General features: G+C 41.2%; 1 protein-coding gene across 2 annotated transcripts in view; it reads right to left on the bottom strand.

The window, feature by feature from the left end:
• The window catches only part of adgrl1a (adhesion G protein-coupled receptor L1a), a 111,926-nt gene that overhangs the window by 15,994 nt on the left and 80,643 nt on the right, over positions 1–15,289 (bottom strand). For both annotated transcript variants that reach the window (XM_044099664.1, XM_044099665.1), the window contains 14 exons: positions 13,634–13,841; positions 13,167–13,431; positions 11,938–12,265; positions 10,739–11,038; positions 8,820–8,923; positions 7,635–7,820; positions 7,442–7,480; positions 5,121–5,301; positions 4,898–5,020; positions 3,859–4,067; positions 2,019–2,192; positions 1,237–1,440; positions 449–669; positions 75–141 (listed from right to left, as the gene is read on the bottom strand). In XM_044099664.1, the coding sequence (XP_043955599.1) occupies positions 75–141; positions 449–669; positions 1,237–1,440; positions 2,019–2,192; positions 3,859–4,067; positions 4,898–5,020; positions 5,121–5,301; positions 7,442–7,480; positions 7,635–7,820; positions 8,820–8,923; positions 10,739–11,038; positions 11,938–12,265; positions 13,167–13,431; positions 13,634–13,841 (2,609 nt within the window). The remainder of the gene's footprint in view (positions 1–74; positions 142–448; positions 670–1,236; positions 1,441–2,018; positions 2,193–3,858; positions 4,068–4,897; positions 5,021–5,120; positions 5,302–7,441; positions 7,481–7,634; positions 7,821–8,819; positions 8,924–10,738; positions 11,039–11,937; positions 12,266–13,166; positions 13,432–13,633; positions 13,842–15,289) is intronic.

Genomic DNA, 15,289 nt, shown 5'->3' with positions numbered 1-15,289 from the left:
AATAAAAGGATCCCTCACAAGTACTCTTGATTCAAAAAACTGAGGTGTAAAAATAGTGTTTGACAAGCTAATACCATAATAACAAATGACACAGGTCCAATGAAGCTCCAGATGAAGTAGTTATCCACTCGCAGCCAGCATCTGGAGTGGCACAGAGGAGAGAGTTATATGCGGCTAAGCTCAGGAACAAACATACAGACGCACCAAGTCATGTGCACGCATAAAAACACACACACACTGGCAGGCATGCGCACATTACATCCCTGTCTCAGCGGATTATGTTATAAAGGCTAATAATCGGGCTTCGGCTAAGTGTACTCAGAAAACCCGGTCTGTGGGGAGGCACGAGAGCCACTCACACAGCACTGCATATTACATTTCCAGCTGGGGGAATAACATAATCCTACTTCTCAATCTGCAGGTGCAAAAGGCCTGTCTTCACACGTACGCTTTCTTGGTCCCATAGCTCCTGTAGTCTATGGCTGCCGAGATGCCCACCACCAGCGCGGGGAAGCAGTAGCCGCACAGATAGTAGTACTTTTTGCGTGAGTACTCGCTCTCAAAGACCTCCACGAGCATGAGATAGAGTTGCACACCCTCCAGACACATCCAGGAGAAGGCAGCCAAGAAGAAAAAATGGAGAAGGCCAGCAAAGATGGGACAGACGATCTGAGGGCAGCGATAAGGAAGAAGGACGACAGAAGAGAAGAGGAATGAAAGAAAAAAAAATTAGGGCGAAGTAAGAGGAATCATTGAGATTAAGACATTTAACCAAGCAAAAAACAAGGACAGGACAGAACAGGGTCACTATCAGGTACTGAACACAAAAAAGAGGGGAAAAAAGAAAAGCTGCCCCTCGGTGACTGGTACTGTGCATATCATTGAGAGGCAATTTATTACCTTGTCTAGTAAAGGTTTTATAGAGTAAATTAATGACACAATGCCTCAGCTTCAGTTTCACAGCAATTCAGTGGGAAAAAAGTTTGTAAAATCACCTGAGTAGTGCTGTAAATGTCATTCTCGAGTTGATTATGCATAGAAACTAACCTGACCTTTTGACTCTGTGTAATTTACAGCATATAAGCAAGTAAATTGAGTTCTAAAGGAGGCTTCATAACGCAAAAAAAGGACACGTGTTTAATTACCAAGGGGGGGAGGGGGAGGAACAACAAAATCATGCGTAAAAATCTATAAAAAAGGAGGTGAGGTAGGAGGCTCTTTGGCTGAAAAACTCACATGATATTCTGTCTTGTCGATACCGATGAGGAAAAGCAGCTCTGCGATAAAGAGGTTGATGCAGAGGTTCTTGTGGATTGTGTTGCGGTCAGTCTGCAGACCCCGCAGGAAGCAGAAAGTGGAGATGCAGATGGCCAGACACACCAGGGAGATGACGATGCCCACCCAGGTGATGACGAACAGGATCAGTTCGTGCATCCGACCCTAGCGGATTAAAAAGCGACAGAGAAAATAAACAGGTGTAAGGAGTGTTGAAAGGAGAACGGTGGGGGTGTAGGATTAGAAACAAACAATTTCCCCATGTCAAAAAAAAAAAAAAAAAAACAGAAAAAAATAGAACGTTGTGAAGGAAGAACAGTGGGACAGGAGATAAGCAGCAGAAACAAAAGAGGGAAGAATGGAAAGAGGGGGAAGAGAAGAGAAAGAGCCAAATTGCCTTATTTAATATTTGTAAATATATGCACAGAGCTAAAATGTGAAGACAAAAGACAAGACATTCTGAAAAAAACATGACATTTAAATTCATGTGAATGTCAGCTAGAAGTAGTGGGACATGAATTTGTAAGCTGTTGCCTCCCTGAATGTCAGCGTGAAAGAAGAAAAAGACAAAATTCAAAACAAAGGGCTTGTCAGCCTTGAGAAGGAAACATTGGCGTGTGCATGCGTGTGTGAGGGTGTGTGTGACTGAGTGAGTGCTAATGCTCACGCGAATGAATGTCAGCATAAATTAACCCACTTCCATTTTAAATGTGTGTCTGCGTGCCACGCCCTCGCTGCCTTACATCCCCCTCGTGGTGAGCCATGAGCACGGCGAAGTTGGTGAGGTGGCTGCAGGAGCACGTGGTGTGTGTGCCGTTGGTGTCCAGCAGCCTGCAGCCCTGCGACGACCACTGGCCCGTCATGGAGCGCTCCGAGTAGTTCCAAAACGAACAATTCGGAGTGTAATAATTCTTGTTCTGCAGAAAAGAAGGTCATCAAACGGTGGCCATCAAATGTGTTCATTTTTTTAGTCAATCCTATCCTGACTAAACATAAAAAGATTATTTTAAATGACGGTTTTAAATAAGGGCAATTATCTAAAATCACCACCTACAACAGTATGCAAAAAAAACAACAAAAAAAACTAATAACTGGTTGTGTCGCCCGCTGGCTGCAACGATGCTATCTAGTATTTGTGATAACCGGTAATGAGTGTTTTACATCTGTACAGAACTTTTGGCTCACTCCCCAAAATTGAATGATTGAATGATTCCCCACAATTTGTTGTGGCTAAATTTTAATTTAGCCACAACAAAGAGTTTTAAAACATGAACCGGTGTATTTGAAGTCAATCTAAATTAACTTCAATTTTGACCGACTTTGGAAACTTTTTTTTTCTTGAGACACTTCAATGTGAGCTTCCTGGCATGAGTTTGATTATTGTTTGACTGCAGGAGTATTGTTCTCTTTAATGAAACATTTTAGTAGTTTCACCTCAGATGTAAAGGCATGCACTGTCTTTAAAAAATGTTATCTTGTGAGTTAACAGAGAATTTTACGGTTTTCTGAGACTTGTCCAGGCATATTTTTGCTCTCTCTTTCTCCTTTTCTGACTTTTAAACAAACATGGGTGTTGACCGAAGCAAATAAGATCTCCATTGCTTTACATGTTTTTATCGACATGTAAAGCAATGGAGACAAACAAGCTTTTATTTTGGTAGGACAGACAGTACTTTGAAGGTTCACAACCTTTTTCACAAATTCTCCTTTAGTGTATAATTATGGTTGGCTAAAGTCCCAAATGTTTGAAGATGGATTTGTAAATATTCCGGACTGATGTGAATGAATTTGGGTCTTATATCTCCTTAAATGTCTCAGATCATGGCATAATGCTTTACTGTTTTTCTGATTTGTAACTCTACTTCATGTCTAAAATGTTCTATAATTTCTTAGTAATCAGGCCTGAATGTGGCCAGTAAAATTGAACTAAACTTCCATATAATAGTTAACAGTTAATTCATGATTTAAAAAGTCCAGAATTATTTCCCTTACAAAAAATCCCATGAAAATCACATGTGATCACATGTGGTTTACACAAATTTTACATGTGAATGGTGTGAATCACATGTGAAAGCACATGAATAAGTGTGATTTTGGAAGGTTTCGTGATAAAATCACATGTGATTCACACATTTCCACATGTGATTCACACATTTCCACATGTGATTCACACATTTCCACATGTGATTACATGTAAGAAAATCACACCAAAAAATCACGTTTTCACATGTGATTTTCATGTGATCACATGTGGAAATGTGTGATTTTTAGGCGTGATTTTCACATGTGATCACATGTGGAAATGTGTGATTCATATGTGATTTTACCATGAAACGTTCCAAAATCACACGTATTCATGTGCTTTCACATGTGATTCACATCATTCACATGTAAAATTTGTGTGAACCACATGTGATCACATGTGAAAGTCACATGTGATCCACGTGATTTTCATGGGATTTTTTGTAAGGGTTAGGTAACATTTCTTCTTCAATACATGACAACAGTTCTTGAAAATTTCAGCTTTTGTTTGACGACTTAAACCATTTAAATATGACCCCCAAAACAAAAGAATAACACTACCTGAAGATGTTTGAGTGTGAAGACGACCGGCTGAGTGAGGAACACTCTGCTGGACTCTTTGTTGATGGAGGCGGCGATTACATGGGAGTTGACCGCCAGTCGTTTCCTCTCATAGTTCGGTCCCTCCATTTCTATTTTCACCGTAGCATTCTCAGTGGACAAGAAAGTTCCCAAATTTTTGTACAAAATGAACACCACTTTTACTTGTCCTGCAAAAGATTACATGAGAGATCAAGAATTTAATAATACGGTGTGGAAAAGACCATAGTTATTTTTAAAGGGGAGCTGCACGAAACCATGAGGGAGGAAGTAAAATAGAGAAATGAGGGCATGATATGGAAACAGCAGCAAAAATGGCAGAGACAGAGCAGAGAGTGACGGAGTGAGTGAAAGGGAGATGGAGAGAGGGAGTTAGTGAAGGTTAGAATGATGGTAAGGACCGTTTCATTTTGACTGGTGCAAGAGAGCAAGATTTAATGTGGAGGGCAATGGAACATTCATCCCTCAAGCATTCACAGATCTCTTATTATTCCATATGAATATTTCATGTGGGTTTGTTTCAATCATTCTAATCTCGTTCCCACTGCAGAGTCTAGCGGAGGCAGAAAACAGAGGGAGGGTAGGGATGGGGGGGCTGCTGAAAGAGGAGGGGAGAGAGAAAGGATGATGCGGTGGGAAGGGGGGAGGAAGGAAACAAGAGAGATGTGACACGGGGATAAGGTGGTGGAAAGACTAAGCAAGGCAATGAGGAAAAGAAAGGAGAGAGAGTGCTGAGATAGCTGTGCCAGGCTGGGGCCGATTGTAATCTACACGCCTCCCCAGCTATTCTATTAAGACTGCTGTTAAGAAACCATCAAGAAAAGAAATTGTCTCAGCGCTTTTGTTAATCTGATTAGGCTGTTATTACGAACCAATAACTTAGTCAACTGCATGCAGATTGTTTTAAGATTGCACAAAAATGCAAATGAAAACATAAGCGAGTGAGCTGCTAGGGACGGTGCAGTCTTTCAGACGTAGAGGAGGAGTGAAGGCCGCTGACCGTTGCGACTGTACTGCTTGATGGTGGAGGCTGAAAGCTGAATGGTGCTGTCGCTGGCGTAATTCTGTGGGAATGACAAATCCTGAAGGTCCATCTCTGTGTTGACGACGTGCACCTCCAGATCTGGTGGTGAAAAGACAGAGCCGTGAACCTGAGGCAGAGCTTCACCCGGTGGATCGGAGTCCGTCACTGTCCAATCAAACAAACAAGACTTTTCTCTCACCGACGCTGGGGGCTCGGTCGGAGAAGCGGTTCCCGTACATGTTGTTGGCCAGGAGGAAAGCTCCTTTTTCCAGGACATCAAGGAGCATGGTGGCGGTGTGAGCCTGCTCTGTGCTGTTCATGTCCTGCCAAGAGTCCAGCGCCTCAGGACGGAGCAAGTTGTCCACCGTCTGAACCACCGCCTGGAGCAGAAACATGTCAAATGCGTAGACTATATTATCAAAAATGTCATACTTTTGTATTAAGAGGACTTACAGAAGTCAAAATTTCAACAACAAAGATATAGTGACTACAAATAACTATTGGTGACCAGAACAAGATATTTGGGGTCAATTACAAAAATGTTTTTGTCTGATGCATATTCTGATAGATATCTTTATACTGATCTAGTGCCCGATACTTATACACTAACAGCTCACATTATCAATGACAGTATTCATGTGGAAACTGGTTCTTAGAGAAGACTAATTTGCATATCCTTGAGACGTTTCATATTGAAGTCAGAGAAAGAAGCAGGAAGTTAGAGATCAACAAATAACAGAAAATTCATTGATGCTCTGCTTGATCTTTTTGAACAGTCCAGATTCATCTGTTATCTGTGATGAAATCTCACAGTCAAGGTAACAGATCCGCAGAGAAGGAGTATTTTGTTTCTCTTCTGCATTCATTTTGTGGGTATTTTACTACTTTATTGAGGAACTTTGAGAATTGGTATCCAAACATAGCAAAAGCAATAGATACCAATGCTGGTCGTGGAGGGCAGTGTGCAGGATTTTATTGTTTGTATCTTGACTTTCAGAACATAATTCTTTCATTTTACTCTAAGCAGAAGGTAAGGCAGTAAATTTTTTAACTTACGCAGTATAAATGATCTTGATGTAACAATTGGTAAAAATCTGTTGGAAATGGGGATCTGAAATGGCTTCAGAACATGTGATTGATACATCTCTACAGTAACGACAGTAATGATTATTACTTTTCGGTTTTGCGTCACTTCATATCCAATTCTGAGTAAGCCTAATTCTGGATGACTAATTGTCAGGCAGTCGCTCATTAACACTGTTTTTAAGAGCCTAACTCTTTTCCCAGGAAGTGCTATTAGCTGTTAATTACCTATCATTAATTACCAGTTTGCTCCTGAATTTGCTTATCAGTGTATTTGTAATGATTTATTTTGTGTATTAAATGATGCAGTCCAAACATGTTTGATAAGATATTTAACTTTCAAGTTTACTATAATAATTTCCTAGAAGCTTACCAGGCTCCTGCAATAAATTTGTTATTATGCCATGTCAGACATATTACCATTCTATTTCACACTTACAATTCATTTAATGGCAATTTTGATGGTTGTATCAGCTATCCAATTTATTGGAGTAGCCTGCTTGATGAATCATGTAATTCTCTTGCTCAGACCTCTCAAAATGAAGGATAGACTGCTGTGTGGAATAAAGAGCACTGCCGTTAAGAAAATGAATTGAGCATCAGAATGCACTCCATTCGTGGCAGAGGAAAAAGGCAGAGGATGTTTGTATGTTATCCTTGGATCAGTGGTTATTATGCAGAGCTACCTTGCAGCAAGTGACACAAAGTAATAGCCCAGTAACATTCAGCCCCGCATGCTTTGCATTCATCCTGCACAAACGGGGATTGTAAGACGTGGGGGTCATATTACAGCAGGATGCAGAGAGGTCAAGGCGCATAAAAGACTGGCTGCTGCAGAGTGCTGCATTTTATCATTACAAAGCAGCATACACAATGCTTTTTCTTGATATTAGATAAGAGCTTTCCCAGAGCCAAAGATATTGCATACATATTGAAAACGCAAAGAAGGGTGTCATAAGACAAACTGTTGCTTTTCATAGTGTACTCAAATTAGATTTTCTCCAAGCGGCAGATATTGTACCTTATTGTGCAAGATGATGAGGCCAAGGCTGATATTAAACATATACCTTAAGTTCCATCACAGCACAGCAGGATTATGCTGCAGGGAGATGAGCTCTTTATGAAGTGACACAATTTTACAAATATACTTAACAACACCAGTAGTAAAAAAAAAAAATAAATAATATACAGGTTAAGTTATTTTAATGCGTGGAAAACATTTCATTACAGTGAATACTGTCTGTCCTTCAGCACAAACCAGAGGTTTTGTAAGTGATTATCCCAAAGACAGGACATTAATTCTGCTATGGAGCCTGAGGAATTTCATCCATACAAACCCAGTCTGCTCCAGAGTTTAATCTTGCCTCGGTTAATCAAAGTCTCTGAACAGTTTGATTCCAGGCATTTAAAGAAGACAGATAAGAGAAAAACACCTACCTGGATGTATGCCCGACAATTCTGCTCCCGCTTCTGGAACTGGAGAGAAGAAAACAAAGCTTGGATTAATTCAACTGCAAAAAGAAAACGAAAGATACTCAAATGTTTAATAGTCTATGCAGTTAAAAAAAGAACCAGAACGTTGCTTTCTAATATTTGATTTGTGCGTGTGCTCAGTTACACTTTCTTGTACCTTATTGTAGTTTCGTCCAGCTGATTCTTTATTTCTGGGCTTCAGGGCTTGAAGTTGGGCATCTAGTATATCCAGCAGCTGTTCAATCAGCCGGACAGTTGAACTAATATCACCGGCTTGGATCCGGCCTCGCGTGTGGTTCACCAGCTCACTGGCTATATTAGGAGCATTCTCCCCACTCTTTATCTACAGAAAAGAAGGAAATATTCAGATTTATTTGCCAGTCCCACACACAGAATTCCCTCTATTAGGAGGTTTTGTATCCTTTTAAATAAAGACAAACCGTGCAGAATGCACCATGAAGTTTTTGATATTCTTAGATGTTTTTCACCTGCAAATTGCAGTCGCTGCAAACTCGTGGCAGCTGCAATTGATTTTTTAAAAAGTGGATTCTTCCATTGGCAGTTCTTTGAAGGTTGATACCATTTGTCCTTCAAAGCACACACCCACACGCTTTAGAAATGTTTCAAGGAAATCCATCAGCAATATGCATGGAGAAATAATTAATACATTAAATTTAGCTGCTTTGATCACACATGTGGTTTGGATATTTAATTATATCTAAGCATAAATGCTTGTGGATCGGTACAAGGCTATGAAGTTTAGTTACTGCGCAGAAGTAAGATACAGTTGAAGGGAGAAATCGATATTTAGAGTGGCCATAACAAAGCCCTGATATCACATTTGTGAGCAGGGTTGGAAATTGCAAATAGGAATTCTTAGGAAATGAACATAAACATCTGAACATGAGCATGCCAATAAACTCTCACTTTCATTTATCATTTAGCAAAAAAAACAACAACAAAAAAACAAAAACAAACTTGTATTCTTACGTGACAGGCAAATTTGTTCTGATTTAAGACCAGACAGAAAAAAAAGGTTTATGTGTCTTGTTTTACAGTAAATGTGAGCCAAACTTTGCAAGAATTGTGAGACTGCAGGAGTTTTGGGGGCTTTTTTTGCAACAAATGCAGGCTATTGTTAACCTAATTATATTTGTGGGGGGGGGAAATAATTAATTAATCACCACGAGCACACGCCTTGTAATAAAATACCTCTATTTTAATCAGGACAGCCTTGGATATATGGTAATGTTTTATCATGTGTGGACAGGGAAGGTGTCCAGGGGAGAAGGGCAGAAGAAAGGGACAGACCTCTGACCAGGGATGTGGCTCTGGGTCTCACCTTCTGTGCCACCTGGTTGACCCATGGGGAGGTGCAGTTACTCAGGTCAGGACCCCGTGGGTTCCAAATGACCTGGTCCGCCAAACACTGGAACGAAGCAATGCCTGGAGAAAAGGCGGGTAAGAGGAAGACGGGTGGAGGGGAATGGAGAGATAATAAGCATTAGGTGACTGCAATTAAAGGTGACAGTGTGAAGGAGAGGGATGAACAAAGAGAGCCTGTGATAGTTTTAGCCTAGCAGAATTAAACAGAAGTAATTTTAAATATGCAATACTCAAAGTGTTTGAAGATGAGTATGTATGAAGGAGGGGGGTTAGAAGAGGAAAACAGAGAGAGAAATGAGACTGAATGGAAAAAGGTTAAATAAGACGATAAAGACAGTGAACACAGGAGGAAAGACGAAGGGGGGGCCTACTGTATTCTTGAACCTTCACATAATATTTAATCTCTGCACACAGTCACACATAAAGAACATCAGGTATGATTTCTCACTGTCGAATAAAAACACCTGATGGAAGTGTGCGCCTTCCGCAGAATCTTATTTCCACTCTGGTGTTTTTACTCAGTGCTAGGGTTCAGAGGAAGGACACCATGCAGGGACAGAAGCAGGGAGGGGTCTATCTGCTGCTGCTGCTAACACAAATACCCAACATCAAGTCACAAAGACAAGGCGGAGGAGAAGAGGACGGTTACCACATAGGACAAAGAGGGAAGAAAATTGGACGAGCATAGATGATAGAGATAATGGAGCAACGCTTCGTAGTCATAGCGGGATCATAGCAGATGTGGTTTTGTTTTATCTACTTCTTTCTCGCTCTCGCCTGCTGATTTTCTTCTTTCTCTTTTCAACTTTTCTAATTCTCTCCTTTATCGATCACAGAACTGATTTATGATGAGCAATTACATCTGCTGCTAATTTAACATTAAGATAACATCAAAAAACAACAAAAAAAGTTCGAGAGGAAGACTGAGTGAGATATCGTTCTTTGTTTTACTTTTTTTTTTTTGACGGCTAGATGTCTGAAAGTACGGCAAATAACGCAGAGGAAAGTGAAGTCCGTGTTGTGTGGCCTTTCATTTCATTATGTGCCGCTTTCAATCAGCTCTGTTTCTGTGGGAGATGAGCCTTTCATTTATGGAGGACGAGCTTTTATCTGTGAGTCCTCAGAGACGGCGCACACTGGTGGGACCAGCATGGGGACAAAAGGAGGCAGCAGTGGAAAAAAAAAACAAGCAGGAGAGCACAAACATCCTGACGGCTTGGGAATGTGTGAGAATATATATTGCCCAAGGACGTACAAAGATGGGATATATGCATTATGGGAAGATAATGCATATATCCTTAATGCATATATGTACTTGCACACTTCTATATATAGAAGTGTGCAAGTACATACAGTGTCTTGCAAAAGTATACATGCCCTGTTAAAACCATAAGCTTTAAAGAAATTTATAAGGATCGTTTGTGACACACCAGCTCAAAGTATAAATCTGAAAATTTTTATACAGTTTGGAGCTGAATTCTGTAAAACTAGAAAGTGCAAAATGTGTTAATCATCTTCCAGCTAAATAACACCCAAGATATACAGCCAAAACCACAATAAAATGGTTTAGATCAAATCATATTTACATATCACAATGACCCAACTAAGAACCACTGACATTTTGTTGCAAGAAAATGTGAGGCCATTTGTCTTGGTCCAACCTAACTCAGCTTGAAAAACATATATTTTTAGAATTTCTGTATATAGACGCATGACCCACTTTTCAGATATTAATTTGTGGGGAAATTTTGAGAACCTGTCAAAATCTGCCTTGCAAGGCATTCTTAACTTCATTGTACTGCTAAGAATGCCTTGCTGTTTAAAATGCAGCATGAGTACATTTTAAACAGAAGAGCTACATGATGATTTCCTTACCCAGAGATCCTTTAGGACAGGGACGGTCCACAGTTTCCCCTCGCTGAGTGGTTGGCCACTGGATTCCCCGAATGAGTTTAGTCTCACAAAAAGGCCGATCTGGGCCTGGAGGAGCAGGAGGAGGAGGCGGCTGGCGAGTGACGGGTACGGTGGCTGTGATTGGACGCAGATCGGGATGCTTGTTGATGGAGCCGATTGGGCGTGAGGTGGGGGCCAGAGGTCGTACGGTAGAGGGACTCGCACTGGAGGTGAATATTCTTGATGGTGGAGTAGGGGTCACTTGGGTGGTGGTCAGAGGGCCTGAGAGTACATTGAGTGGTAACAGAGAGTTTGTGTCTTAATAGAGGCTGTTGAGCATTTGTGAGAAATCAAGCAACAAATTATACATCAAGGAAATAAAGAAACGAAGGACATATGAATCTAAGATGTTCCTCAGAAGCTTAGTTCAAAACGTAGTTACTCCGTAACCGGGGTGACAAACAATTTTTAAGCCTCTCAAAAAAACTCTGCGGAGCAGAAAGGAGGCGCCGGGGAGAACAGCATCATCACAATTCAGAGATAAATTAATAATTTATCAAATGCATCAGAGAAGTCACCATCACCAACAACCAAACCTAATGTGAAGATGAAAGCAACACATCACAACTACAAAATCCTAGCAGATCAAACACAGAGTCAGCGTGCGGCTCTGCTAGTGCTGCCGCCTGCTCGTCTCCACCTCGTTTCTCTCTACGCCTAATCTCAGCGTCTTGCCTTCTGTATGCAGCTCAGACTCACAGCCCATCGCAGCCGTCCCCTCACATGGATGAACTGCCGAAAAGCAGCATGCCACACCCTTTTTGACATTCCAGTTTATCGGGTGATGAGGACTTTTTCATTATTAATGACACACTCAACTTGATATGAGGTGCTACAGCAGTCGTATGAGGAAAAAAGCTATTCCATATTATTATTAACACACTGGTGGATAATTTGCAATCCTTGAAATTCAAAGAAGCACATCTTACATGCACCATCTGAAGAGTTTATCAGATCAAGAGACATAGCATGTGGTACAGACTAAAATATTTAAGCTGTTGCTGAAAGACAATTTTATAAATTTGAACAAACTGTCTGCGAGACAAAGCACAAGTTCCTGGTTAACGATTCCATCATAGCACATTATGCCACCATATGCTTTCCTTGGAATCATTGCTCACCAGTGGTGGGGTCTGGTGGCCCGAACTCGAGCGGATAGCGCAGCACGTTGTAGTTATTCCAGACATACAGCTGGTTGTCTCGAGGGTTGTAGTCCACAGAGGATATATATTGGTAGGGGTTCGGAAAAGCAATGTTGACCGGCTCCTCGTGCGCACGATTGGTGTTGTAGGCATACATCACCAGGTCTCCGCCTGCTTCGCTGTCATCGTCCTGGTAGACCGAGCGCACTGCGTACAGAACGCCACAAGCCATGAAGGCGTTGGACGCCATCCTCTTGTCGAAGCTCGTCTCCCATGTGCCTTCAAAGCGTAGTGTGTAAGGGTTAACCTGCAGGTGCAGAGAGTTAATCAGAGAGCTTTACAGCATTTAAAAAAAAGATGTATTTATTGTGATAATACAAACACAAACTTTAATGTATTTTTAGGGGATTTTTCATAATAAATCAACACAAAGAAATGTTTCATTGCGATATGAAAGCAAAATGTATTGAAGTTTTATGATTTCACATTTAAAAATCTACAGACCACGTCTATATAGTTACCCTGTTTGAGTCAATACTTTGTGAAACAACCTTTTGCTGCAATTACAGCTCCAGAGTTTGAGATGTCTCCAGTTTGCACATATAAAGATTCAAATGTTTGACAACTCTCTTTCCAAAATAACTCAATCTCAGTAAGCTTAAGCTTTTGCCACAGGTTAGTGATTTATTTATTTGAGCTCTTTAGGAGATAAGACTTATATGTTTTAAAACAAACAAATTAAATAACAACTTATATTAAAACAGTAATATATACTAAAACCAACTCTTCACTGAGGTATCCCATTTTGAGATTATTTTACAAACAAAGAAAAAGAGATGCATCCTGGTATTATTGAGGATGAAGTGCATCTTTTTTAGGTCATAATATCTCCAAAGTCAAAATGATTTGTTTTGTAGACCAGATGGAATGCAAAATAAATCAAATACTAATCTTGCTAGCAAAGATATTTCTTCATATGATGGGATTTACAACGTGACCCAAAATATCTCTGATTATATTTATACTGCTCTTTTTTTCAGACAGCAGTCTCTCCTGATCTCATCTGTCGGTGTGGGCTTGTAATCTCAGAGAAAGTTATTTCTCTGTATTGACGATTCACCAGACCACTCAGATGAGATTTCTGGATAATCTAATCCTACATTTGCAATCTATATCCCTTTCCTCGCAGTGTACCACTGGTCTCCCACCTGGCTGACCACCAGTCGTCCGTTGTTGGATTCAGTGGCGTATATCACCCAGAGGCCATTCTCGTCCACGGCGAGGTCAATGTCCGACTTCCCTCCCCAGCGGTATGGCGACGTGTCATGATAGTTGGCGTTTGTGACAATGGCTTCACCGCTTTTGATGCGTGTACGCAGGTCATACTTGACAATGTTTCTTGTGCGTTCTTTGTTGTAAAATACTGCACCGTCATAGACTACAAAGCCTGTGCCATCGACTCTGTTTGGTAACCTGCAAAAAAAAAAAAAAAAAAAGAAGAAGAAAAAAAAAAGAGACGAAGATGATGAGCAAACCAATGTATGTGGCACAGTACAATGCAGAAGCCACAGTGGGGCCATTCTGATATCCAAACCCATATCCACATCAAAAGCCAATGAATCAATACAGCAACAGATGCCATTTGATCATCCAAGGCAGTGGGAGATGCACTCACTTGTAGGTAGTCGTGGCTCTGTTCTGTTTAAAGTCTTCCCAGGAGGCATACTCATACAGCATGTCAGTGCGATAGGGGGTCCAGGGCATGACATACAGACGATCCCCAGACTGCAGAGGGTCCTTACACCATGCCCCCGCCTGGTGCTCTGCCTCCTGCTGAGAGCTGGGCACCTGCACCCGCAGCAACGTCCCGGGGCACACAAAAACTGGAGAGGAGCAGTAAAATAACAAACAAAACAAAACAAAAAAAGAATGAGGGAAAAATGAAAACAAAGCATAGCAATAATGACAGTTATCTTGAAGATGGTAGGTGAGGAAGAGAGAGAAAAGAAATGGGGGAAAAGACTAGAATATGAAGCAGGATAAAGAGATTGTGAAGGCTAAAGAGAAAGCTCTGAGTAGATAAAAGCAAGTATAGAAATGAAAAGACTATAGAATAGCTGGAGAATGGGTGAGAGAGATGGAAAAAGGTGGTGAACATTATCAGATTTGAAATGAGGGAACACATAAAAGCTCATTTGAAGAACTTGAGCATTGTGTTCGAAAAACATTTGAATATGATGAATGGGAGATTTCTGGCTGCAGTCGGCGCTTAGATGTAGTCGCTAATTTAATTTATCTTGGCCTACTTTTTATTTGATTGTGCATTTTCTCTTTCAAAAGGCCTTTGCTTCTTTGCTCTGCACCTGGGTATTAGAAAAAAATTTATTGTGGAGATTGTTTTATTAGAACTCAAATTTGGATCTCAGTCAAGAGTAATGCCTCCAAGACAAAAAAACTCCCCAGCTGATTCTGGGGTAAAGATGTAAGGTTGCATTAGCTTCACTTTCCTCTGCAACTGCGACTCAGCTTCACACACAAACAACATTCCCACTCGCAAACAGACACTGAAGCTCAACCAAAAAGTTGGAGAATCCATCCAACAAATAGACACATATACACACTGTACAGAGATGTTGTCTATTTTGGACTGGTGGAGGTCATCCACTAGGGACTGGTGTAAATTGGCTGTCTGATTATGTGTGTCCCTGGGTGTGAGAGATGCTGCCAAGGGATCCAACGGGCGTGTCAGGTTATCTATGAGGAAACCTGTGGGCATCCACAGCACTCTGACATCACAGCGGTCTCAGCTACAGACAGTAGTGAGGGTCAAGGGAGTAGCAGAATTGGAAGCATTACAGAATAAAACAGCTGAATGGTCCCCATGTATTCCATTACCAGTTTATCTGCGTGTCTCGGGGGCTCACGGTTGCAGCAGAACCAGACACCTGCTGGTCACCTCATGACTGAACGCATCCCTGAACTAATTAGACACTGCAGGGACATTTGGATGCAGACAGCACAAACGAAATCGCAAGCAGACTGTTGCCATTCACACAGGGATACCACACAAGCATCTTCGCACACAAACCTACACACACACCCGTACAGTACATATCCTGTCAAACTGTAACCGTTTGAGTGATGGATCAGTCTAGGCTCAAACTGTCTTGAATATTGCATGGATTCTGGCAGAGGAGGAGAATCCCAACAGAGAGGACGGAGGAGTAAATCAAGGCTCCCAGAAATCCAGCTTTCTCTTTGTGTTTTCTGCTGTGCTGCTGCTGCTGGTAGTGGCTGGTGATCTGTGCTGCTGGGTCTCCGAGGAATCAGC

This window comes from Gambusia affinis, linkage group LG19 (genome assembly GCF_019740435.1).
Source record: "Gambusia affinis linkage group LG19, SWU_Gaff_1.0, whole genome shotgun sequence".
Taxonomy (NCBI): domain Eukaryota; kingdom Metazoa; phylum Chordata; class Actinopteri; order Cyprinodontiformes; family Poeciliidae; genus Gambusia; species Gambusia affinis.
This window is presented reverse-complemented; position numbering and strand designations above follow the sequence as displayed.